At 43.3% G+C, this 25,833-nt stretch overlaps 3 protein-coding genes and 12 non-coding genes across 16 annotated transcripts; 2 read left to right on the top strand and 13 right to left on the bottom strand.

Annotated features, from left to right (window-relative positions):
- Positions 1-1,270: 1,270 nt before the first annotated feature.
- LOC119277747 (AUGMIN subunit 7-like) lies at positions 1,271-4,476 on the bottom strand. Of its 2 annotated transcripts, none has more exons than XM_037559062.1 (9): positions 4,219-4,476; positions 3,993-4,078; positions 3,848-3,909; positions 3,621-3,778; positions 3,265-3,390; positions 3,004-3,094; positions 2,746-2,853; positions 2,493-2,591; positions 1,271-1,756 (listed from the first exon to the last, which is right to left on the bottom strand). In XM_037559062.1, the coding sequence occupies exons 1-9, from the start codon at positions 4,350-4,352 to the stop codon at positions 1,568-1,570; spliced, it is 1,053 nt and encodes a 350-aa protein (XP_037414959.1). In that variant the 5' UTR covers positions 4,353-4,476; the 3' UTR covers positions 1,271-1,567. The 2 variants fall into 2 exon arrangements, with proteins under 2 accessions (XP_037414959.1, XP_037414960.1); XM_037559063.1 differs by having other exon boundaries at positions 3,621-3,712; positions 4,219-4,474.
- Positions 4,477-4,655: 179 nt separating this feature from the next.
- Positions 4,656-20,677, top strand: LOC119277748 (TLC domain-containing protein 2-like). Its single transcript, XM_037559064.1, has 3 exons — positions 4,656-4,954; positions 6,081-6,358; positions 20,118-20,677. Exons 1-3 carry the CDS (start codon positions 4,708-4,710, stop codon positions 20,418-20,420), a joined length of 828 nt encoding a protein of 275 aa, XP_037414961.1. The 5' UTR covers positions 4,656-4,707; the 3' UTR covers positions 20,421-20,677.
- On the bottom strand, positions 7,195-7,266 carry TRNAQ-UUG. Its single transcript has one exon. It is a non-coding gene; the product is annotated as a tRNA-Gln (tRNA).
- Positions 8,703-8,774, bottom strand: TRNAQ-UUG. The gene has a single exon. It is a non-coding gene; the product is annotated as a tRNA-Gln (tRNA).
- TRNAQ-UUG lies at positions 9,677-9,748 on the bottom strand. The gene has a single exon. It is a non-coding gene; the product is annotated as a tRNA-Gln (tRNA).
- TRNAQ-UUG lies at positions 11,447-11,518 on the bottom strand. The gene has a single exon. It is a non-coding gene; the product is annotated as a tRNA-Gln (tRNA).
- On the bottom strand, positions 13,101-13,172 carry TRNAQ-UUG. The gene has a single exon. It is a non-coding gene; the product is annotated as a tRNA-Gln (tRNA).
- TRNAQ-UUG lies at positions 14,874-14,945 on the bottom strand. The gene has a single exon. It is a non-coding gene; the product is annotated as a tRNA-Gln (tRNA).
- TRNAQ-UUG lies at positions 15,976-16,047 on the bottom strand. Its single transcript has one exon. It is a non-coding gene; the product is annotated as a tRNA-Gln (tRNA).
- Positions 17,564-17,635, bottom strand: TRNAQ-UUG. The gene has a single exon. It is a non-coding gene; the product is annotated as a tRNA-Gln (tRNA).
- Positions 18,861-18,932, bottom strand: TRNAQ-UUG. Its single transcript has one exon. It is a non-coding gene; the product is annotated as a tRNA-Gln (tRNA).
- TRNAQ-UUG lies at positions 19,780-19,851 on the bottom strand. The gene has a single exon. It is a non-coding gene; the product is annotated as a tRNA-Gln (tRNA).
- Positions 20,678-21,116: 439 nt separating the features above from the next.
- Positions 21,117-21,188, bottom strand: TRNAQ-UUG. Its single transcript has one exon. It is a non-coding gene; the product is annotated as a tRNA-Gln (tRNA).
- Positions 21,189-21,255: 67 nt separating this feature from the next.
- On the bottom strand, positions 21,256-21,327 carry TRNAQ-UUG. Its single transcript has one exon. It is a non-coding gene; the product is annotated as a tRNA-Gln (tRNA).
- A 1,312-nt stretch (positions 21,328-22,639) lies between these two features.
- LOC119277749 (photosystem II 22 kDa protein 1, chloroplastic-like) lies at positions 22,640-25,090 on the top strand. Its single transcript, XM_037559066.1, has 4 exons — positions 22,640-22,955; positions 23,063-23,176; positions 24,336-24,582; positions 24,666-25,090. The coding sequence occupies exons 1-4, from the start codon at positions 22,743-22,745 to the stop codon at positions 24,908-24,910; spliced, it is 819 nt and encodes a 272-aa protein (XP_037414963.1). The 5' UTR covers positions 22,640-22,742; the 3' UTR covers positions 24,911-25,090.
- The last annotated feature ends 743 nt before the right edge of the window (positions 25,091-25,833 follow it).

Below are 25,833 nucleotides of genomic sequence, written 5' to 3' on the forward strand. Positions count from 1 at the left end.
CGGTGTTGCAAACTTTGTAAGCTTCCGGGCGACACTAGGGATCCTCAAAATCCCAAGAGTAGCAAGCAATACGAAGAACTCTGGCATGGCGAAATCACAGATCTAGTGTTTCTTTTTTACTTTTTGCTATGAATCACACCCTTGTTCCACGCACAAGCCCTATAAATGGTATGATGTTCCTATCAACTCAATGATATGCAAACATAACATGCAAATTGAAACACATTATCCTCTTCTATCCTTATTAAATTGTGTGTGTGTGTGTGTGTGTGTTGTGCGCGCACGTGTGTTTACAATCACGTTGGTTTCATTTGCTAAAACATATCCATACAACCACAAATACTATTAGCCCCCATAATTGTATGTCATTATTACTGAAATCCGCCTAACTATAGCAAACGAAGGATTAGGAATAAAATGACACATCCCATATTTAACATCAATACAACTTCCTCCTCTAAGCTTCTATTCTCCTCCCCAATAGTTATCAAACACGTTAGAAGTGTACCACCAACAATAGGGCCGACCTTCGACCCTCTGTGCATATACAAATGAGCCGGCGCCTCTCAACCTCTCCTCTCTCGCGATAAGGCCCCGACCCAGACCTGGTCTCCCCACCCTCCATTTGTTGCTCCATCGGCGGGTTGGTGGTGGGAACCCCGATTTTGCGTGAGGTTAGAGTATGGTGTCATGGTGGCGCCGCTCAGATGGTAGTGGTTGTGTTGCATAGTCGAGGACATTGATGAGCTGGTGGGTTAGTGTCATTGTCGACAACATGCTCCATCATTTGCGTAGTCAAGGACACTGATGAGCTGGTGGTGTTGCACCGCTCAGATGGCTTGTTGCCGATGACATCGTCCTGTGTGTAGACTATTCCCACCCGAGGGTGATCGCAAATCAGGTCAATGGTTCCCGTCGACGCATATCAGGGCATGTCCCCTGCCAATTTGGATCCCCTCCTCCCCATCCCAACACACGCGACGAGTGGCTATTACGACAACAATGAGGGGTATGGTAGGCAACAAGTTGTTGCTCTTCTCACCTTTGTTCTCTTTGGTGGTGCGACAGACAGGCAAACAAACAACGACGAAGTAAGTTCAAAAGGATTTTCTCAGATTTAGATGCATTTCTACGTTTTCATAGGATATTTTTTGAATGTTTCCATTGTATTCCTTTTCCATAATTAATATAACCCAAATACTCCCTCTATAAACTTTTATAAGACAAAGCCAATCTTGATCGACATGGTATTGGATAATATGCCAGGCAGTCGATGAATGCACCAATGAGGCGCAGAGACATAATCCATAAGCCATCACAATCAGTTTCGCTATGAATGTAGAAACACATTTCACTAGTGCTATGCTATCAAATTTATAAGAACTGTTCATTGAACGTCACAAGTTACAACTGCAAAAGAATCAAACAACCACACACAAATACACGACCCAATGGGAACACAAGCTTTACTCCGCGCCTCAACTGAAACCAAAAGGCAAACAACTGAAACACTACAAGCTTACACACGTGTAGCAGAGTTGAATCTTGGTATAAGATGGCCATACAATCAGAGTGTTTCACCCTGCTCCCGTGCCACGGAAGTTGAAAGGATGGCAAGGCTGTTGTTTAAGAACGTGAGCGCGGATTCACAGTCTGAAATGATTTTTGTGACGGATGAGGGCTCGCTTGAATTTGAAAGTGACCCAGCTGCCATTGCTGTATATGAATCTCGCAGGCTCCTCAGATTTCCAAGGAACTGCACATCACAAACAAACACTCAAGTCAAAGCATGTTTTGTATGAGTATGGTTGATGCTGTGAGCACTTAGCCAGAGCATGCTAACTACTTGAAAGGACATGAATTACCACAAGAGCTGTTAAAGTTTGAAAGATGAGGTGGTATTATTGTAAATAGATGACACAGTGTAATTCTACATAAAGCTATACCATGTTATCTTATACTACTCCCTCTGTCCGGAAATAAGTGACAATTATTTTAGTTCAAATTGGTAGTACTTTTTTGGAGATACATTTCATAGAGCAGACTACAAGGACCACTTACTAAACAGAAACTTCCAGGCTTAGATATATGAAGCTAGCCAGATTTGTTTTAGAATTTATAGCAGGGTGTTTAATTCCTGCTGACTAGAGTTCACAAGATAATACTGCCGGCCATCAGTATTTCAAAAATAACACCAATAAGGTTTAGTATGGAGACTAATTTTGAGTTTTTGACAGGGAAAAAACAAACATCTGTCCTCAGGACAATAAATTGCCTATAAGAATTAAAAAGTTCACCGAAACTTGAAAGAGATGTCATAAAACTATGACAGTATTATGACATACTGAGTGACTATTGACAAATGAACTTTTACTATTTTCATCCCATCAAAAGTTCAAATAACCAGATCATGACATGTAGGTCAGAGATAGACAAGAAATTCAAATGAGCAACAAAGTGAGCAATAAACGAATAAAAAATTTAGGTAGTACCTTTAGAAGTGTGTTATAAGCCTCTAACAAGCGGTTAGCAGCTGGACCAAACCCATGCAACTGTGGCACCTCCATCATGTGGGTCCAAGGATGAATTTCCTACAATGACAAATAACTTCTATCATCTAACAACTCAAAACACATGGAAAATGATAATCAGAAGTACAAATGATATTCATGTCAAGGTTGCTTGCCTGGAATATAAAGAGGAGATACAGGGAGAAAATTACATAACAATGCATAAGATATTCACCTTAGTGTATATCATATTGAAGGATTTTACTGTTTCGAGAAAAGATTGCAAATGTTCCCTCAACTTCAACTCTGTCTCGGCATAGTCTTCATTCGGATTATAGTCATACTGGGCAGCAGAGAGCACTGTTAGTGCAAATAGCATACTGCAAACTAACTAACATGATATGCATGGGAATTTCAGATAAAAGTGTATAAATTGATTTTAAATATATGATCACAACTGTACAAATACGGAAGTAGGATCCAGTTTATATACCTTTGAGGCTAGCTCCTGCACCATCTGTTGCAGATTTGACATCTTTTTGGTATACTCAGAGAGCTTCAACTCTAGTTCTGCTATATCAGGCCTGCAAAACGATAATTTAACTCAGTGAAATAGTGTTGGTTCTTGAAATTGCTAGTCAACTGGGGGTCACAAGACGGCAACATAGATTCATACCATTTAAGGAAATATGGGTGCTATAAATCTGCGCTTTCTAAATAATACAATTGACAAGAATATCATGGGTGCACTTACAGGGGATAAATCGATTGTATTTGAACATCTGCAGGAAAAAGCTTGCACTCCTCCGAAAAAATTTGCGCCTGTTTCTCAGCAATGGAATCTACAAGTTGTACATCCTTTGCCAACTGCTCATCAACACTACCAGGGAGCAATTTGTCAGATAATTTATGTATCAGATGCCCTAATACTGAGGTTAAAACAGCATCTAATACTTTCGGTATATTGAAGTGCATTTTGCATCAAATATTCCTTTCTGTTTACAGTGCTGGAAAATGTTTAACTGAAATAGCTACCGGTAATCAGTGACTAATGCTTTTGTATAATCAGCATAGCAAAAGTATACCACATACAGTAAAGTGTAAACTAACCTCCACTCTGGATTGTCGGCATAGCAGCTAGCTTCCACCAAGTCAACAATTAGACGGAGGAACTCCACCCGCTCGTCGTAGCTGCCTCTGCCCTGCAACACCACAAAAGATGACACTCGCTGAATCTGAGTTTGCAATTCTGACCACACACCAGAGATCTGCGTGTAACAAAAGCTAATACTCAACAAATGTAAGCCTCATAGAACAAAGAGCTGCATTCCTCTCACCTGAATCGCCTCAGTGTCGACCGAAGGCGTGATACCGAGGAAATTCGCGATCTCCGCCAAGTCTGCAGAACGCCAACCATCAGCAGCAGGCACAAGCAAGCATCCCCAATTCAGCGCGGCGAAACGAGTGGGCCAGAAACCTTACGCTGGATCCTGCTGTTCTCCTCGTCGCGGTCGAGGCTGTCCACCTGCCAGTTCTGCTGGGTGAACGGCGATCTGTCGCCCAGCAGCCTCCGGACCACAGCAGCAGCAGCAGGTCAGCAAACGAAACCCTCAATTGGGAAACCCTACGAACCCCAGAACCCGTCCCGGAACACACGGCGGAGGGCGGGCGGGGCGGAAATGCGGGGGGCGGGCGGCCGCGCACGTACCGGAAGAAGAGCCACTCGAGGAGGCGGTAGCGCTCGACGCCGGCGAAGAGGAGGGACTGCGCGGGCGCGCTGGCGCGCGGGTAGGCCAGCACCGCCAGCTTCCGCTGGATCTCCTCCATCTGCTTCGACGCCATGGGGGAGGGGAATCAGTCCCCCGCTCGCGGCGGCCGGCCGGCTTGGTGGTGGTTGGGCTGTGGGGATCGAGCCGACGGGGGACGGCCCAGCGAGCGAGATGGATGACGTTACGCCCGGGGCATTTCTTTTCCTCTTTCTATTCTACTCTAGATACTCTAGATCGAATTATTTTCGTTTCAAATTTCGAAGGATCGGTTCTCTCTCTCTCTCCTCGGGGTGGGGCCCGCATGTCGGGTTCTAGGCCCGGAAAGCAACAAGCGAGCGGTCCAATCCAAGCGGCCGACGAAGAGGGGAGAGGGGGCTAGCCGGCTAGCGTGTGGACGGGTGCGGCTCTCGGCTCGCCACGACACCCCCATGCCGCCGCCCCGCCGCGCCGGCGCGGGCGACACGAGCGCCTTCTTCGCGGCGACGCTGGTGCTGTGGGCCGTGTCGGTGGGGTTCGAGATCGGCGCGCGGGGACGCCGCGAGCTGGCCGCCGTGGCCGCCGGCTTCGCCTTCTTCCAGGCCGCCAACACGGCCGTCCGCGCCGCGGTCTCCCGCGACCCGCTCTTCGTCAACACCGCCGTCTCGCTGCTCCACTCCTCCCTCACCTCCGCCTCAGGTCCGCCCCCTCCCTCTCTCTCCCTCCCCCCCTCCCCGAACCCTCGCATTTCGTCCCGTCGCTTTTCCCGTACACGCGCTTTGGGTATATCGCCTAGTAGAAGAAAACGTATGCCTAGTTGACTTCCAGCGTTGCGCGAAGTTGGGGATAGAGAGCGCGCGGCAGATTAATCAGCCGGTGAACCTGTTGGTGCTTTGATGCAATTTGTTGGGCCCTGGATGTAAGGGAGCAGCATGAGCTATGTACTCCTTAAAGAGTTTTAGTCTTGTTAGTTACCGGTCCTGCTACCTTGTGCTGTCGAGAATTGTCTCCATTTGAGCTTTGATTAGTTGAAATTGTGCAGGATTTCTCAAAGCCCATATTGCTTGCTACCTTGCTGTTTATAGTATGTTCGGCTTCTAGAGGTTCCGAGGTTGTATGGTTCCAACTTCCAAGTAAATGTGGCAGGCTGGCAGCAATGCATATGCCTTGCGTGCAAATACTCTCATGGTTTTCATACAAAATTGTCAACCCTTAAAAAGAATGGTGATGGTATAAAGTGTGTTTAGAAGAGTTCACTAGTTAGGCACCAAATATCTCCATTTTGTCTCCTAGTTGGGTGGAAAATCAGCACCTAGTGCCTAAACGCCAATTAGGTAGGCCTAGGAGGGATAAATTGGCTAGCGGGAAGGGTGTCACCTAGTGCCTGGGGGCTCTCTAGGTGCACTGGGCGGCTGATTTTTAGAACACTACCTTTCTCAAACATTACTTATCGTGTACCACTTCTTTGCACGTACTTATTGCCAGTAAATCCATCGCACATAATTGACAATACCTAAGCAAAAAAGTGACAGAAATGGAAATTTTATGTCCTGGATGGTCGGATATGTGCCATTAGATTTAGTGGTGCTGCTGTTTCTCTCAAGATAGTTAGGAAGTTGTAGAGCATTCCCTCTGCAGTATGTAAAACTGTTGATCCTTCTTTTAAATGGATGGCTCATAGGTGTAATGCATATTCTTGAAAGCTTACTATGTCTTTTTTTTGGTAAATATTTATCTCTTTAATTTGTTCCATCGATGCTGCCATATGTTATTGAATTCTTAGGCTTGTTGATCGACTCTATCTCACTCCTATCTCGATTTGCAGTTATCTTTGTTCTATTGTGCCAATGGCGTACCAAGGGCCTTGAGAACATGTTTCAGCATGAAGAATTAGTTGGTAGCAGTTGGATTGGAGCATATTCTGCTCTGTGCTTTTCATGTGGCTACTTTGCTTATGACCAATTGGATATGCTCCGCTACCGGCTGTACAGTGGATGGATTCCTGGGATCCTGATGCATCACCTTATTCTGCTTATTTGCTTTACGCTAGCTCTGTATCGGAATGTGACAATCAACTACCTAATTCTCACTCTTCTATGCGAGGTACATACATATATCTTTTCTCATATTTTCTGGCATTTAATTTTGTTGACAAATTTGGTTTACTTGGTCACTTCAAATAGTTTTTTGTCTTATCATTTGCCATGGGGTTACTATTTACCCAGTTGTTGAGGAATAGGTGTGTACTCCTTAAGAGAGAAATCCTTTCCTTTGCACTTATGAATTGCATTGCACCTAAATTGTGACCAACAGACCATCTTCGTGGCCTGTGATGTAACTCAGTACACTAGCATTGCCTTTCCAACTCAGGATTGCGAGCTGCTGTCACAAGCATGACCATAGTCAGTAGATGGCCACATTAATAAGTTGTAGCCGAAACTTTATTGCAGTAAACCTTTTGCCAATGATAATACAAAGAGAACATAGAGAAGACCTTTCACTTTATCAGTACAATTTGAAACAAATGACATGGGAGGTCCATTCTGTATGGCCTTGAAGGCTAACTGTTTTGATTGCCCAGCTGGGATTTAAACCACTCGATAGTGGCCTTTGCAGTTCCTTCTTCATGTTCACTAACATTGCTAGAATACAATCTTTTGAGTTCTTGCACGGGTCGGCGCATCACATTGCTAGAGCCTAGAATTGAATATTACTGAGGCAATCATGTCTTGTTTTAAGAACACGGTATTACAATTGGAGTACAATTGCATATATTTTACCAAGGAAATACTGATCAGCAACAATAGGAGTACATTCTACCCTAGAATCACTAAATGTCAGCTGAAAAATCACGAGTAGATATATCCTGAATACTAAAAGCCTGAAAAAATTGCGAGTACATTGTACCATGGGAATACTAAAATGTCAGCTAAAAAAGTAGGTCTCGCCGGGATTCGAACCCAGGTCGCCAGATTCAAAGTCTGGAGTGCTAACCACTACACTACGAAACCATTTGTTGAGTGTGGTACACTGATGGTTATATTTCTGTCATTTGGCTTACAGCCAAAATATGTTCCTTTACTTGATGGTTCCTGTTAAATTTCTTTCTCTTTTTTGGATTTACTTCCATTTGCCACTTGGCAGCTACATGTAGCAAGTAATATCCGACAAATATTTTATTTTATTTTATTTTTCAATTCATTTTAGCCAAAGGCTCAATTGCATGGGTATGATAATTTTGTCTCATTGAGCTGCTATTAGGATTTACTAGGTGTTTAGTGTTTGTTTGGTGTTCTTTCTCTTGTTCTTCATTACGCTTCAAGGATATATTATGCACATAAGAACACACAACATATGAGAGGAGATGCATTGGGACAAAAATTGGATAACAAATGTATAAAGCTGAAACATGATTAGCCAGTGGTGGATTTTCCACAACTTGTTCTATAGCACCTTAAAAAATAAGCACATGGCAAAAGCATTGTTACTATTAGCACCATCCTTGTCGTTGTCGGGTCTCCCTTCTTACATGTCTCTGATATGGCGATATCTCACTTCTATGGTCTGTAGTGTACCCCCCCTCCCTCACCCTTCCATGGAGCTCATCGCCTAACCCCCATCATATCTCATCTTACCGCTCTCTGACTATCCTAGGATTAAATCTGTGTTCAACTTGTTCGTCCCCTTCGACAATTTCACAACAGAGGTAATGCCGACTTACCAACTAAGTTGTAGCCCAAACTTTGTTGCAGTAAACCTGTTTGTGGAACAATGATACATTGAGAACATAGAGAAGACATTTCCCTTTATCCTTACATTACAAGTAATGTGGTCAGCATTCAATATGACCTTGAAGGCTAATTGTTTTGATTGTTCATCTTGGCTTTCGATCACTCGTTATTGGCCATGCAGTTTCTTCGTCATCTCCATGCACATTTGCTAGAATACAAGATTTTGAGTTTTTGTACGTTTCTGCATCACATTGCTAGAACAGAATATTAATGAGTCATTGATGTCCCATTTTAAGAACAAGGGTATAAGCATCTATTGAAACAAGTAGTTCAGTTCAGTCTCTACCGTAAGCAGTCGGGAAGTGGTACATTTAGTTGCAGCGTCTAATCTGAAGTTAGCAAGTATAGGTAATGTCCCTTTCTTGATAGTGTACTCTAAATTTTGGCGAAGTTATAGTCACACCAATGTAAATCAGAAGGCAGAGATATGTTTCAAGTGTTATTAGCCTCTAGTCTGAGTATCTGTACCATGGATGGTCTGGGTACATTGTACCAGGGAAATATTAAAATATCAGCAAAAATATGAGTACATTCTACCCTGGAAACACTAAATGTCAGCTACAAAGTTGCAAGTCAATATTTTTCTCAAATACTAAATGCCACAAAAAATGTGAGTATATTGTACCATGGAAAACTAAATTGCCAGCTAAAAAAGTAGGTCTCGCCGGGATTTGAACCCAGGTCGCCAGATTCAAAGTCTGGAGTGCTAACCACTACACTACGAAACCATTTGTTGAGTGTGATTCACCAATTGTTATATTTGTGTCATTTGGCTTACAGACAAAATATTGTCTTTAGGCGACGCTTCATGTTAAATTTCCTCTGCCTTTTTGGACTTGCTTCCGGTTGCCACTTGGCAGCAAAATGGAGCAAGGCATATCTGATGAATGACTTGTTTTTTTTTTCCAATTCATTTTAGCCAAGGGCTCCATTGCATGAGTACGGTCTTTTGTCTCTTTGGGTTGCTATAAGGGTTTTCTAGGTGTTTGATGTACGATAATTTGGAAAAAGTAACGTGGTCGGTCCATTCATTATGACCTTGAAGGATAATTGTTTTGATGGGCCAGCTGTGCTGTCAACCACTCGGTAGCAGCCATTGCAGTTGCATCTTCATTTTCACTCACATTGCTAGAATACAAGATTTTAGTTATTGCACGGGTCTGCATCACATTGCTAGAATAGAATATTAATGAGCTTCTTTTGCGGGTAGATGAGACGTTGATGTCCGTTTTAAAAAACAAGGGTATACACATCTATGGAAATAGGTAGTTTGTACATTTGTTGCAGCTACTAATCTGAAGTTAGTAACTATAGGTACTAAATGTGCCCTTTTTTATGGTGTACTGTAATTTTTTGGCGAGGTTACAGTCACATGAATGTAAATCAGAAGACCGAGGTATGTTTCAAGTGTTCTTAGCCTCTAGACTATGAGTATCTGTACCATGGAGCATCTGGGTACATTGTACTAGGGACATACTAAATGTTAGCAAAAATAGGAGGCACATTCTACCCCGGAAACACTAAATGTCAGCTAAAAGATTGGGAGTCGATATTTTCCCGAACACTAGTATGTCATAAAAAATTGTGAGCACATTCTATGCAAATATACTATATTGCAAGCTAAAAAAGTAGGTCTTGCCGGGATTCGAACCCAGGTCGCCAGATTCAAAGTCTGGAGTGCTAACCACTACACTACGAAACCATTTGTTGAATGTGACCCACTAATGGTTATATTTCTGTCATTTGGCTTACAGACAAAATATTTTCCTTTACTCGATGGTTCCTGTTAAATTTCCTTTCTGTTCTTTCGGACTTGCTTGCGTTTGCCACCTTGCAGTTAAATGGAGCAAGGAATATCCAATGATACCTTATTTTATTTTATTTTGGTAAGTTTATATTCACACCAATGTAAATCAGAAGACAGAGGTATGTTTCAAGTGTTATTAGCCTCTAGACTGTGAGTATTAGTAATACCATGGTAGGTCTCTATACATTGTACCAGGCAAATACTGAATGTCGACAAAAATAGGAGTGCATTCTACCCTGGAAACACTAAATGTCAGCTAAAAGAGCGTGAGTCGATATTTTTCCTGAATAGTAAAATGTCATAAAAAATGTGAGTTCATTGTAGCATGGAAACCCTAAAATGCCAGCCAAAAAATAGGACTCAGGTTGTCAGATTCAAAGTCTGGAGTGCTAACCACTACACAACAAAACCATTTATTGTGTGGGACTCACTGATGGTTATATTTCTGTCATTTGCCTTACAGACAAAATATTTAAATTTACTCGATGGCTTGTGTTTAGTTTCCTTCCTATTTTCCGTACTTGCTTCCATTTGCAACTTTGGAGCTTAATGGAGCTAGGAATATCCGACAAATAACTATTTTAAAAATTCATTTTAACCAAGGGCTTCATTGCGTGGGTACCATAACTTTGTCTCATTGAGCTGCCATTAGAATTTACTAGGTGTTTGAGGTACGATAATTTGGAACAAGTAATATGGTCGCTCCATTCAGTATGACCTTGAAGGATAATTGCTTTGATTGCCAGTTGTGCTTTCAACTACTCGCTAGTGGCCATTGCAGTTCCTTCATGTTCACTCACATTGCTAGAATACAACATTTTGAGTTCTTGTATGGGTCTGCATCACATTGCTAGAATAGAATATCAATGAGGCATTGATGTCCCCTTTTAAGAATACTAGTGGTTGGGGCCCGCCATTGCGAGCCGCTTGAGAGAAAGCTATGCGCACCTCACCATCATGTCAATTTTTTTTTTAAAATATCATCACAACACGTGGATATCACAACCATCTTAAAAGGGAAAAGAAAAGGCGTAGAAAAACTTTTCTCGAAAAAAATTCTCCCTACCATTTAAAAAATCTCTAAAAAAAACTTTCTCACCATGACCAACCAGCATGCGCCACATGGCGTAGCTGGTTGGCCACCATTCTAGCGCCTCTTAATGGGTTTAAAGGGTAGACGCATCTATGGAAATGGGTAGTTCAGTTCAGTCTCCACCATAAGCACTGAGGAGGGGGTATGTTTGGTTGCAGATACTAATCTGAAGTTAGTAACTATAGGTACTGAATGTGCCTTTTTTGATGGTGTACTGTAAATTTTGGTGAGGTTATAGTCACACCAATCTAAATCAGAAGACCGAGGTATATTCCAAGTGTTCTTAGCCCCTAGACTGTAAATATCTGTACCATGGAAGGTTTTAGTACATTGTACTAGGGACATACTAAATGTCAGCAAAAATAGGAGTACATTCTACCATGGAAACTCTAAATGTCAGCTAAAATATTGCGAGTCGATATTTTCCCCAAATACTAAAATGTCATAAAAAAAGTTGAGTTCATTGTAGCATGGAAATACTAAAATGCCAGCCAAAAAGTAGGTCTCGCCGGGATTCGAACCCAGGTTGCCAGATTCAAAGTCTGGAGTGCTAACCACTACACTACGAAACCATTTGTTGAGTGTGACCCAATGATGCTTATATTTCTGTCATTTGGCTTGCAGACAAACTATTTTCTTTTACTCGATGGTTCCTGTTAAACTTTCTTCTGTTTTTCGGGACTTGCTTGCTTTTGCCACCTTGCAGCCAAATGGAGCAAAGAATATCCAATGATTATGTTATTTTATTTTATTTTTCAAAATCATTTTAGCCAGGTGCTCCATTGCGTGGGTAGAATATTTTTTCCTCGTTGACCTGTATTAGGATTTAATAGGTGTTTGAGGTACGATAATTTGGAACAGGTAATTTGGTCGCTCCATTCAGTATGACCTTGAAGGATAATTGTTTTGATTGGCCAGCTTGCTTTCTACCACTAGCCAGTGGCTGTTGCAGTTCCTTTTCAAGTTCACTCGCATTTCTAGAATACAATATTTTGAGTTCTTGTTCAGTCTCTACCGTAAGCAGCGGGGAAGGGGTGCCTTTGGTTACTGTGACTAATCTGAAGTCAGTAACTATAGGTACTGAATATGCCATTTTTGATGGTGTACCTTAAATTTTGGTGAGGTTATAGTCACACCAATCTAAATCAGAAGACCGAGGTATATTCCAAGTGTTCTTAGCCCCTAGATTGTAAGTATCTGTACCATGGAAGGTCTTGGTACATGTTACTAGGGAAATACTAAATGTCGGCAAAAATAGGAGTACATTCTACCATGGAAACGCTAAATGTCAGCTAAAAGATTGCGAGTCGATATTTTTCCCGAATACTAAAATGTCATTAAAAAAGTCAATGTTCAAGAAAGCGTTTTTAGGCGCCGCTTAAGCGCTAAGAGACAGCTAAACACTTCGCTTCTGCCCTAGGCGGAAGTTTTAGCGTTAAGCAAAAAAAAGCAGGATTTAGCGGCCGCTTTAGCGCTGAGCGCGCTTAAGCGTTCAAAAAGCGTGGAATGGGCCACGGGCTGGAGGTAAAAGGGGGGTATAAAGGCCTGGCCCAATACTGGCCTGTTCGGCTAGGGTTTGCTGGGTTAGAAGGGGAGTGGGGAGAGGAGAGCTCCAGTGGCGGCTGCTCCTGTTCTGCATCCAACTCAGCTCCATGCATTCTTCCTCATCCCCGGACTGGATCTGAACTACTGCTTTGGCTGGGCTGGGGCTGCTGTTTGGCTGCTGCTGCCTGGCTGCTCCTGCTGCTGCTTGGCTGCTCCTGCTGCTGCTGCTTGCCTGCAGCTGCCATTTATCTTATATGCTCTAAGACATATTATGCATATATGCTTGCTGTGTGAACCACTGAACCGTATCCTTATGTGTCATTTGGTTATTTGTTGTGGTGTGTGAACCACTAAACCTCAACCTTATATGCTATTTCAGATTTTCAGTTACCTATGTGCTATATTTCCTGTTTTCTTGTGCATATTATTCAAAAACAGCCAAATTCTGGCCAATTTAAATAAAACGCTTAATCCCGGTTAAGCTGCGCTTAAGCGGCCATTGCTCTAAGCTGTGGCCTTCCGCTCCGCTTACGCTTACCGCTTTCTTGAACATTGAAAAAAGTTGAGTTCACCATAGCATGGAAATACTAAACTGCCAGCCAAAAAAGTAGGTCTCGCCGGGATTCGAACCCAGGTCGCCAGATTCAAAGTCTGGAGTGCTAACCACTACACTACGAAACCATTTGTTGAGTGTGAACCAATGATGCTTATATTTCTGTCATTTGGCTTGCAGACAAAATATTTTCTTTTACTCGATGGTTCCTGTTAAACTTTCTTCTGTTTTTTTCGGACTTGTTTGCTTTTGCCACCTTGCAGCTAAATGGAGCAAAGAATATCCAATGATTATGTTATTTTATTTTTCGAAATCATTTTAGCCAGGTGCTCCATTGCGTGGGTAGATTTTTTTTTCTCATTGACCTGTATTAGGATTTAGAAGGGGAGCCTTGGCGCAGTGGTAAAGCTGCTGCTTTGTGACCATGAGGTCACGGGTTCAAGTTCTGGAAACAGCCTCTTACAGAAATGTAGGGAAAGGCTGCGTACTATAGACCTAAAGCGGTCGGACCCTTCCCCGGACCCTGCGCAAGCGGGAGCTACATGCACCGGGCTGCCCTGGACCTGTCTTAGGATTTAATAGGTGTTTTTTTTTGCGAGAAAATTTCTGATCTATTCATCTTCAATCATGGCAGTACAACGAATACCAGAAATAATAAAAATTACATCCAGATCCATAGACCACCTAGCGACGACTACCAGCACCGAAGCGAGCCGAAGGCGCGCCGCCGTCATCGCCCCTCCATCGCCGGAGTCGGGCACAACTCGTTGTAGTAGACAGTCGGGAAGTCGTCATGCTAAGGCCCTGTAGGACCAGCGCACCAGAACAACAACCGCCGCAGATGAAGAATAACGTAGATCAGAAAGATCTAACACGAAGACACGCGAACGTAGACGAACAACGACGAGATCCGAGCAAATCCACCAAAGATAGATCCGCCGGAGACACACCTCCACACGCCCACCAACGGTGCTAGACGCGCCGCCGGAACGGGGACTAGGCGGGGAGACCTTTATTCCATCTTCAGGGAGCCGCCGCCGTCTCGTCTTCCTGAGCAGGACACAAACCCTAGCAAAACTGAAAGAAACGAGTAAAAACGGAGCCCTCCCGCCGGCCCTTGCCGAGATCCACCGCACCCCCATGGCCCTAGGGCCACCGGAGAGGAGGCGGACCTGCGGCGGCGGTGGCGGGAGGCAGAAACCCTAACTTTTTTGTGGAGGAAGGAGGAGGAGGCCGATACAATTGTGGAGTAGCCTCCTTTAGGATTTAATAGGTGTTTGAGGTATGATAATTTGGAACAACAGGTAATTTGGTCGCTCCATTCAGTATGACCTTGAAGGATAATTGTTTTGACTGGCCGGCTTGCTTTCTACCACTAGCCAGTGGCTGTTGCAGTTCCTTTTCAAGTTCACTCGCATTGCTAGAATACAATTTTGAGTTCTTATTCAGTCTCTACCGTAAGCAGCGGGGAAGGGGTGCCTTTGGTTACAGTGACTAATCTTAAGTCAGTAACTATAGGCACTGAATGTGCCTTTCTTGATTGTGGCCATAAATTTTGGTAAGGTTATAGTCACACCAATGTAAATCAGAAGACAGAGGTATGTTTCAAGTGTGTAGCCTCTAGACTGTGAGTATTAGTGCCATGGTAGGTTTGGGTACATTGTACCAGGGAAATACTGAATGTAAGCAGAAATTGGAGTACATTCTACCCTGGAAACACTAAATGTCAGCTAAAAGATTGTGAGTCGATATTCTCCCCGAATACTAAAATGTCATAAAAAAGGTGACTTCATTGTGCATGGAAATACTAAAATGCCAGCCAAAAAATTAGGTCTCGCCGGGATTTGAACCCAGGTCGCCAGATTCAAAGTCTGGAGTGCTAACCACTACACTACGAAACCATTTGTTGGGTGTGATCCACTGATGGTTATATTTCTGTCATTTGCCTTGCAGACAATATTTTTCTTTACTCGGTGGTTTGTGTTAAATTTCCTTCCCTTTTTTTGGACTTGCTTCCATTTGCAACTTTGGAGCTTAATGGAGCTAGGAATATCCGACAAACACCATTTTTTTTAAAAATTCATCTTAGCCAAAGGCTTCACTGCATGGTTACCATAATTTTGTCTCATTGAGCTGCTATTAGGATTTACTAGGTGTTTGAGGTGCGTTAATTTGGAGCAAGTAATATGGTCGCTCCATTCTGTATGACCCTGAAGGATAATTGCTTTGATTGGCCAGTTGCGCTTTCAACCACTTGCTAGTGGCTATTGCAGTTTTTTCTTCACGTTCACTCCAATTGCTAGAATACGATATTTTGAGTTCTTGTACTGCATCACATTGCTAGAATAGATTATTGGTGAGGCATTGATATCCCATTTTGAAAACAAGGGCATACACATCTATGGAAATAAGTCAGTTCAGTCTCCGCCGTAAGCAGTGGGTAATGGGCATCTTTGGGCTTTTGGTTGCAGCGACTAATCTTAAGTTAGTAACTATTGGTACCGAATATGCCTTTCTTGATAGTGTAGTGTAAATCTTGGCAAGGTTTTAGTCACACTATTGTAAATCAGAAGACAGAGGTATGCTCAAGTGTTATTAGCTTCTAGACTGAGTATTTGTACCGTGGAAGGTCTGGGTACAATGTACTAGGAAATACTCCCTCCGTCCGAAAATACTTGTCGGAGAAATGGATGTATCTAGACGTATTTTAGTTATAGATACATCCAATTTTATCCATCTCTCCGACAAGTATTTAGGGACGGAGGGAGTACTAAATATCAGCCAAAAGGGGTACATTCTACCCTGGAAGCACTAAATGTCATCTAAAAAGTTGTGATTCGATATTTTTCAGGACTACTATATGTCATCAAAATAAAATAAAATTGTGAGCTCAATGTACTATGGAAATACTATAATGTCAAATAAAAAAGTAGGTCTCGCCGGGATTCGAACCCAGGTCGCCAGATTCAAAGTCTGGGGTGCTAACCACTACACTACGAAACCATTTGTTGAGTGACATCCTCAGCTGGTTATATTTCTGCCATTTGGCTTACAGACAAACTACTTTCCTTTACTTGATTGTCCCTGTTAAATTTCCTTTCGTTTTTTGGACTTGCTTCCGTTTGCCACTCGGCAGCTAAATGGAGTGATGAATGTCCAAAGAATACTTCTTTTCCATTCATTTTACCCAAAGGCTCCATTGCGTGGGTACGATAATTTTGTTTGCTATCAAGACTTACTAGGTGTTTGGTGTTTTTTCTCTTCTTCTTCATTAAGCTTCAAAAGTATATATTATGCACTTTCAGCATACATCGTATGAGAGGAAATGCATTGCGTCAACCATTGGATAACAAAATTTATCTAGCACCAACATGATTAGCCAGTAGTGGATTTCCCACAACTTGTTTATGTACCTTAAAAATAAACACATGGAAAAAACATTGTTATTACTAACGCCAACATCCTGGTGGTCGAGTCACCCTTCTTACAGGTCTCTGATATCTCAGTTCTGTGGATCAGTGGTTGTAACCATTACCCCGGTACCTCTTCTCTTCCTTCGAGCCTATCGCTGGCCGCTATCATACCATCTTACCGCTCTCTAACAATCCTAGGACCGAATCTGCGTTCAACTTGTCCGCCCCCTTTGACAATGCCCCGACGGAGTTAATGCGTCTTAGCAACGAGCTGTAGCCCAAACTTTGTTACATTACCTGTTGCCAGAATGATGATATGAATAGAACGTAGAGAGAACATTTAACTTTATCCTTACAGTTTGGAACAAGTAACGTGGTTGGTCCATTCAGTATGGCCTTCAAGGTTAATTCTTTGATTGCCCAGCTGGGCTTTCAACCGCTCGCTAGTGGTCATTGCAGTTCCTTCTTCATGTTCACGCACATTGCTCAAATACAAGGTTTTGAGTTCTTTAATTTGTCTGCATCACTTTGCTAGAATAGAATATTAATGAGACGTTGATGTCCCATTTTAAGAACAAGGGTATAAGCATCTATTGAAATAAGTAGTTTTGTTCAGTTTCCACCTTAGGCTGCGTTCGGTTGATGGAGGTTTGAAGGGGGTTTGGCAGGGATTGAAGGGGATTAAGTCTCATACAAGTTAAATTCCTCCGAAATCCCCTCCAATCCCCTTGGGGCAGGGCGTAACCGAACAAAGCCTAAAGTGGTGGGGAATGGGTACATTTGGCTGAGTTAGTAACTACATGTACTAAATGTGCCTTTCTGGATAGTATACTGTAAATTTTGGTGAGGTTATAGGCACAGCAATGTAAAGCAGAAGACAGTGGTAAGTTTCAAGTCTTATTAGCCTCTAGACTGTGATGGAAGGTCTGGGTACATTGTACCAGGGAAATACTAAATGTCAGCAAAAATAGGAGTACATTCTACCCTGGAAGCACTAAATGTCATCTACAAAATTGGGGGTCGATATTTTCCTGACTAAATGTCATCTTTAAAAAAAAAGTGAGCACATTTCACCATGGAGATACTAAAATATCAGCTAAAAAAACAGGTCTCGCCGGGATTCGAACCCAGGTCGCCAGATTCAAAGTCTGGAGTGCTAACCACTACACTACGAAACCATTTGTTGAGTGTGATCCACTGATGGTTATATTTCTGTCATTTGGCTTACAGACAAAATATTTTTCTTTATTCCATTGTTCCTTCTAAATTTCCTTACGTTTGTTTTGGACTTGCTTCAGTTTGCCACTTGGCAGCTAAATGGAGCAAAGTATATCTGACAAATACCTTTTCTTTTGAGTTGATTTTAGCCAAAGGCTCCATTGTGTGGGTATGATAATTTTGTCTCATTGGGCTGCTATTACGATTTACTACGTGTTTTGAGTGTTTGTTTTGTGTTTTTCTCTTCTTCATTAAGCTTCAAGAATATTTATGCACTTAACAACACACATCATATGAGAGGAGATGCATTGGGACAACCATTGGATAATTTCTTTTATCTAGCTTCAACTTGCTTAGCTAGTAGTGTATTTCAACCACTTGTTCTATGACATCTTAAAAAATGAGCACATGGCAAAGACATTCTTACTTATTAGCACCACCTCGTCGTCGCAGGCCCGCCCTTCTTACACGTTTCCAATGTCTCACTTCTTTTGATCAGTAGTTGTAACCGTGCCTCCATACGAAGACAACGTAGATAAGACACTTCACTTTATCCCTACAATTTGGAACAAGTATTAAAGTCGGTCCATTAAGTATGATCTTCAAGGTTAATTGTTTTGATTACCCAGCTGGGCTTTCAACCGCTCGCTAGTGGCCATTGCAGCTCTTTCTTCATGTTGACTCACATTGCTAGAACACAATTTATCCTTTCTGGTATGGGTCTGCATCACACTGCTAGAATAAAATATTAATGAGGCATTAATGTCCCGTTTTAAGAACAAGGGTATAAGCATCTATGGAAATATGTAGTTCAGTCTTCAACATAAGCAGTGAGGAAGGGATACATTTGGTTGCAGCGACTAATCTGAAGTTAGTATCTATAGGTACTGAATGTGCCTTTTTTGATAGTGTACAGTAAATTTTGGTAAGGTTATAGTCACACCAATGTAAATTACTAGAGTTATGTTCAAGTGTTATCAGCCTCTAGACTTAGTATTTGTACCATGGAAGGTCTGGGTACACTGGGAAATACTGAATGTCAGCAGAAATAGGAGTACATTGTACCCTGGAAACACTAGATGTCAACTAAAAATTTGAGTTGATATTTCATCCTATACTACATGGCAGCTAAAAATATGTGAGTACACTGTACCATGGAAATACTATATTGTTAGCTAAAAAAGTAGGTCTCGCCGGGATTCGAACCCAGGTCGCCAGATTCAAAGTCTGGAGTGCTAACCACTACACTACGAAACCATTTGTTAAGTTGATCCAGTGATGATTATTATATTTCTGTCATTTGGCTTACAGACAAAATATTTTCCTTGTCGACCCCCTTCGACAATGTCATGACAGAGGTAATACCGTCTTAGCGACAAAGTTGTAGCCAAACTTTACTGTAGTAAAGCTGTTGCTTGAATGATGGTACAAAGAGAATGTAGATAAGACAGTTCACTTTATCCTTGCAATTTGGAACAAGTAATATGGTCGGTCCATTCATATGACCTTGAAGGTTAATTGTTTTGATTTCCCAGCTGGGCTTCCAACCACTCGCTAGTGGCCATTGCAGTTCCTTCTTCATGTTCATGCACATTGCTAGAATACAAGATTAGAGTTCTTTAACATGTCTGCATCACATTGCCAGAATGGAATATTAATGAGGCATTGATATCCCATTTTAGAAACAAGGGTACATCTATCGAACTAACTAGTTCAGTTGAGTCTCCACTGTAAGCAGTGTGGAAAGGGTACATTTGGTTGCAGCGAATGTGCCTTTTTTGATAGTGTGTAAATTTGGTAAGGTTATAGTCACACCAAGGTAGATCAGAGGACAGCGGTATGTTCAAGTTTACCGTGGAAGGTTATTAGCCTCTAGACTGAGTGGTTGTACCATGGAAGGTTATTACCCTCTAGACTGTGAGTAGTAGTACCATGGAAGATTTGGGAAACGCTAAATCTCAGCAAAGATAGGAGTACATTATACCCTGGAAATACTAAATGCCAGTTAAAAATTTGTGAGTCGATATTTTATCCAATGCTGTCAGCCCAAAAAAGAAGTGAATAGATTGTACCATGGAAATACCAATATGTCAAATAAAAAAGTAGGTCTCGCCGGGATTCGAACCCAGGTCGCCAGATTCAAAGTCTGGAGTGCTAACCACTACACTACGAAACCATTTGTTGAGCGTGGTCCGTTGATGGTTATATTTATGTCATTTATCGTACAGACATAATATTTTCCTTGATGGTTCCTGTTAAATTTCCTTCCGCTTGTCAATTGTACTGGCCTGCATCGTGTTGCTTGAATATGAATACAATATTAATGAGGCATTAATATCCCTGTTTAAGAACAAGGGCATAGCCATCTATCATAATAACTACTAGTTCAGTTCAGTCTCCACCGTAAGCAGGCAGACTGATTGACAAACTTTATGACTGCAGATGCACTCCATATTCTTGCACGTAAGGAAACTGAGGAGAATGGCTGGATTCCGCGATTTCAACAGAAAACTGGTGAAACTGGAATGGGTACTCAACTGGACTACCTTTGTGACAGCAAGGGTGATCTGCCACATATTGATCACATACAGACTGATCACCGACGCACACAAGTTTGATAAAGGCATTGAGCTGCCACTAGCTCTTTCTGGTATGGCGGGAATGAATTTGCTCAATGTATCTTTAGGGCTTGATCTATTTAAAGTGTTCGCGCGAGAGAGAAATCAGCAGACGCATCAGGACTGAATGTTCTTGGCAGTGTACTGTAAATTTTTGTAAGGTTATAGTCACACCAATGTAAATCAGAAGACAGAGGTATGTTCTAAGTGGTGGTAGCCTCTAGACTGTAGTGACAACCCATATATGTAATCTGTTATGTATGACGAATTTGTATTAAGATGTCTTGCGGAAAGATTCTCTGGCTACGCCAGCATTAGTGGAATTATATCATGACTTACATTGACAACCCGACCTGGGTCCAGCATTTGCACAGATTTTTTAAAGTAGGAAGCAAGAAAGTGTTTGTATTGTTTAGAACTTCAGCTAATGTACTACAGAGATGCATAGGCGACTTTTTTTGCAAGCCTTAATTTCTTTTGCCCGAACTGTTTTTATTTAATTCATTGTGAGTGTTATTTTGTGTATGAATTTTTTATACATATTCTTCTTTTTTTGCCGGGATTTGATACATATTCTTCTACACCTTTCTTTCACTTGTGAGTGTTTGTAGCACGGAAGGTATGTGCAAAGTATCATGGAAAAACTAAATGTCAGTGAAAAAAGCATGATTACATTGTACCATGTAGATACCAATGTCAGTATAATAAAAGAAAAAGAATCTAAGTATATTGTAAAATGAAAATACATCTAGCCGTCAAAAAAAATGAAAATACATCTAAGCTAAAAAAAACCTTATTACACTGTACGATTTAAAAAAAAAGTAGGTCTCGCCGGGATTCGAACCCAGGTCGCCAGATTCAAAGTCTGGAGTGCTAACCACTACACTACGAAACCATTTGTTGGGTGATGTCACTGGTAACTATATTTGGTTATAAATGTTATTAGACGAAAAAAAAAGAACAGGTCTCGCCGGGATTCGAACCCAGGTCGCCAGATTCAAAGTCTGGAGTGCTAACCACTACACTACGAAACCAATTGATGACTAATAACCAGTGGTAATCATATTTTTCCGTTAATCTTAGACAGACAAAACACTTTCCTTTACGTTTCGTTAGATTTCTTGCTGGTTTTTCTGGACTTGCTTCCGTTTGCCACTTGCCAGCTTATATAGAGCAGGGAATATCGGACGATTATAGCCTCCCTTTGGTTCCCATATCATTTTACCGAAAGACTCCATTGCCATCACCTACCATTCTCCACTCTCCGGCTATCCTAGGACCAAAGCGGCGTTCAAATTGTAGATCCCCTCCGATAATGTCAAGACGAAGGTTTTTTTGTTGTTGAAAATCACGGAGGAGGAGTCCCTCGACCTGAATATATTACTCGAAGTGACCACCAGGAGATTGATCCAGTTTATAAGGAAAACCGGATTGAAAACCTAAACAAGTTGACCCGTTTATAGGAAAACCGGGCCGAAAACCGTATACGTAACAAGGTAGAGAAGGAAAAGAACAAGACACTCAACATAAGGCATGACATAGCCACCAGACTAAGAGGACCATCACCACGAAAGACACAATTAGTTGTGGGGTATCGTCGAGGGATCACAATACCAATAGTTGCGAGCAACCTAACGCACCGCACCGGCGTGCATACCAAAGTACCAAACCCATGGCGCAACACAGGAGCACCGCAATCAACGAGCGAGTGGCAAACACGAACCTTAACTGGGAGCTCCGCCAATGAATTCGGGATGATTAGCAATGGCAAGGCGGAGGTTAAATGCCAGTAGTATCGTCTTCGTCACTAATCTGTGGCTGAGGTTGTGCCACAATGGGAGAATGTCACCGCTATGGCGAAGAGGCGGAGTAGACGAGTTCTCAGACCTCACGCGAATCTACATGAAGATTCGGAGGCCGGAAATTCAGTTTGCTAATTTCCACACAAAGAATTTACTAGTTGAGCGACGGATGGCACTGCCGGTACCAGAAACGACAGCCATGCCACTCACAGTTCAGTTCGCTAGGCTCCAACGTGGTACGCTACAAATTAGTACAACATACCAGTAGTCTCACACGCGCGTGGCACCGCTGCAGCCTGACCCTGCAGCACTTTTCAGTGAGGCGATCGCACAAACCGTATCAGCTCCGAGAGGGCCGTCCAGGTGTGCATCGCCTCGGCCATTGGTCGGATTCGGGGAAACGTGGTCTCTCCGCTGCCCTTCGCGCACCCTATCCTCGCCCCGCCGCTCGCCAATCGCGCGCCCCCGCAGCGCCACACGTACGCCCGGGAAGACCCCCACCCCCGTGCCGTGCGATCTCATAAAATGTGGCCGCGCGGCAGCAGAGCAAAGTCCCCCAAGATATAGCTCCCCACAGCCACAGACGCGCGAAGCCATATCCCGGGACTCACGAGTACGTGCGTGAGCGAGTGAGCGTCTAGGCGGCTATGGCACAGTCGATGCTCATGTCCGGCGTCAACGGCGTGGCCTCCGGCAGGAGCCTGCTGCAGGCGGCCCGGCCGTCGACGGCGTCCACGCCCTTCTCGCGGCTCGCGCTCTCCTCCTCGTCGGCGGCGTACTACAAGCACATGCCGTCCCTCTCCGTCCGGACCATGGCTCTGTTCGGCAAGTCCAAGACCAAGGCCGCGCCGGCCAAGAAGGTTCGAGCCTACCTAGCTTACCTGAAAAGTATATTGTTCGCCAATGCAGCTGGTCTGCTTCTGCTTGTTTATCTGACGCTGCGTGACCTTGTGTTTTGATTATATAGGTCGCTGCGCCCAAGCCCAAGACGGAGGACGGCATCTTCGGCACGTCCGGCGGGATCGGTTTCACCAAGGAGAACGAGCTCTTCGTCGGCCGTGTTGCCATGATTGGCTTCGCCGTGAGTACTCCTGCACCGTAATTTGACCATGCATGGACGTCTTTTATGTGCGGACCGTTCCAAGCGTAGATACACAAACAGACACTAGACCGTTCCAACTTCCAAGGGTACGTAGAGTAGCTGCTGAACAAACTAAGTCACCAGCAATTGGGTTTGCCGCAGGACGCAAGGCATGTACATATGTCCCTGTGGTAAGTTCAAACTGAAACTGGCCGAGGGGGGAAATCTTACCTACATACTATGAAATGGTGGTAAAAGCTTATTAATTTTCTTAAAAAGATCAGAAAATATCATTTTCATTAATAGGAAGAAAAGAAAGGAAAAAGCTTAAGTTAGTTTTTCTAGGATAGTGCCTATAAGGGCGCAACTACTAGTAATAAATACTCCCTCCATCGAAAAAAGTTTTCCCTTGAATAGCTGTAGTATGTAGCACCAAGTTAGTGCTAGATAATTTTATTTTTAAAAAATTAATGCTAGATACATCCATTTGAGGGACAAGCTTGGGACAAGTTTTTTCGGACAGAGGGAGTAAATATATGCATTTACTTATAAATAGTGTAGAATCTAAACTACTGGTATATTTCAAATCAAAAGTGTTAAATAGTTCAAAAAATGTAATACATAACTTATAATGTATTTTGTGAATTATTTAACTTGTTTCTAAAATTCTCAGATTTTATACTCAATTTTCACAAAACAAAATAGTACCGCAAATTTAGTCCAAAGATTATACTACTCTATAGAATGAGTTGGGGCTGAGAAGAGGTTGGTGTTGATGAAAAGGGTTTAGAATAGGACTCATACTCAAGAGAAGATCTCATTAAACTTTAGAATAGTTAATACTTCCTCCGCTCATTTTTGTAAGTCATTTCAGATAACTCAAAATAGGTGGTTTTGCACATTGTTTGAAATGTCTTCAAGGTCTTATAAAAACTATTAATTGTACAACATTCGTCCGGAATTAACTATCGCTGAAATTAGTGTAGTATTTTGCCATGCCGCATCGAAATTATGTTTAGACGGCACGGCAGTGTACATTGCACTACTTGTGAAACAAAAACAAAGTTTTCTTACAAAGGGAGCGGTCAAGATGAACTTAAGAGCGCCGTTCTTTTAATTAGCCTGATGATAACTGTTTTACCTGTTGATATCTCTACAGGCATCGATCTTGGGAGAGGCCATCACCGGCAAGGGCATCCTGTCCCAGCTGAACCTTGAGACCGGCATCCCGATCTACGAGGCGGAGCCCCTCCTCCTCTTCTTCATCCTCTTCACCCTCCTCGGCGCCATCGGCGCTCTCGGAGACCGTGGCAGGTTCGTCGACGAGCAGCCCACCACTGGCCTCGACAAGGCCGTCATCGCCCCCGGCAAAGGCTTCCGCTCCGCCCTCGGCCTCAGCGAGGGAGGTACGTAGCACACACATACATTTCCCATCGGATCATGCTCGTCGCCGGCCTGTCTGATCGTCTCGTCGGACGTAACGATGCAGGGCCGCTGTTCGGGTTCACCAAGTCGAACGAGCTGTTCGTGGGGCGGCTGGCGCAGCTGGGGATCGCCTTCTCCATCATCGGGGAGATCATCACGGGCAAGGGCGCGCTCGCGCAGCTCAACATCGAGACCGGGGTGCCCATCAGCGAGATCGAGCCGCTCGTGCTCTTCAACGTCGTCTTCTTCTTCATCGCCGCCATCAACCCCGGCACCGGCAAGTTCATCAGCGGCGAGGAGGACGACTAGATCGGCACCGGCACGAGCGAATGCTTTTTGGCCACTAATTGTACGTCCGTTCGTGCTTTGCTTGTTTGTTGTGTACGTGAGACCTTGGGGTGTACTTAGGTGTAAGAAGAAGTTGGTCGTTGCCTTATGAAAAACAAGAGCTAGCAGCTAATTTGCCATGCATGCCGACGGTTGCAGATCTATCGTCTCGGATTCTAGATCATCCCCTTCTCCCTTAATGAAGGGTACAATATAATTCTTGAAACGAAAAACAAAAGGCACGACTATATGCAAGTCGTCTTGAAAAAAAAACATGCAAGTCGATTTTCTCCAGCCGCTCGTTTGAAATCCAACGGCCGGGCATATTTCAAAAAAATTCTACGATTACACAAGATCTATCTATGTGATGCATAGCAACGAGAGGGGAGATTGTGTGCACGTACCCTCGTAGACCGAAAGCGGAAACTTTTAGTAACGCGGTTGATGTAGTCGAACGTCTTCACGATCCAACCGATTCAAGCATAGAACGTACAGTACCTCCGCGTTCAGCACACGTTCAACTCGATGACGTCTCTCGTGCTCTTGATTCAGTTGAGGACGAGGATGAGTTCTGTCAGCACGACGGCGTGGTGACGGTGATGATGATGTTACCGGCGCAGGGCTTCGCCTAAGCACTACGATGGTATGATCGAGGTGTGTAACTGTGGAGGAGGGCACCGCACACGGTTAAGAGAAACTTGTGTGTCCTAGGGTGCCCCTGCCCCCGTATATAAAGTAGGGAGGGGGAGGCTGGCCGGCCTATGTTAGGCGTGCCGGGAGAGGGGAATCCTACTAGGACTCCAAGTCCTAGTATGTTTCCACCTAAAGGAGAAGGAGGAATGAAGGGAGAGGGGGGCCGCACCGCCAACCCCTTGTCCAATTCGGACTGGGCTTGAGCGCGCGGG

Source organism: Triticum dicoccoides, chromosome 3B (genome assembly GCF_002162155.2).
Source record: "Triticum dicoccoides isolate Atlit2015 ecotype Zavitan chromosome 3B, WEW_v2.0, whole genome shotgun sequence".
NCBI lineage: Eukaryota > Viridiplantae > Streptophyta > Magnoliopsida > Poales > Poaceae > Triticum > Triticum dicoccoides.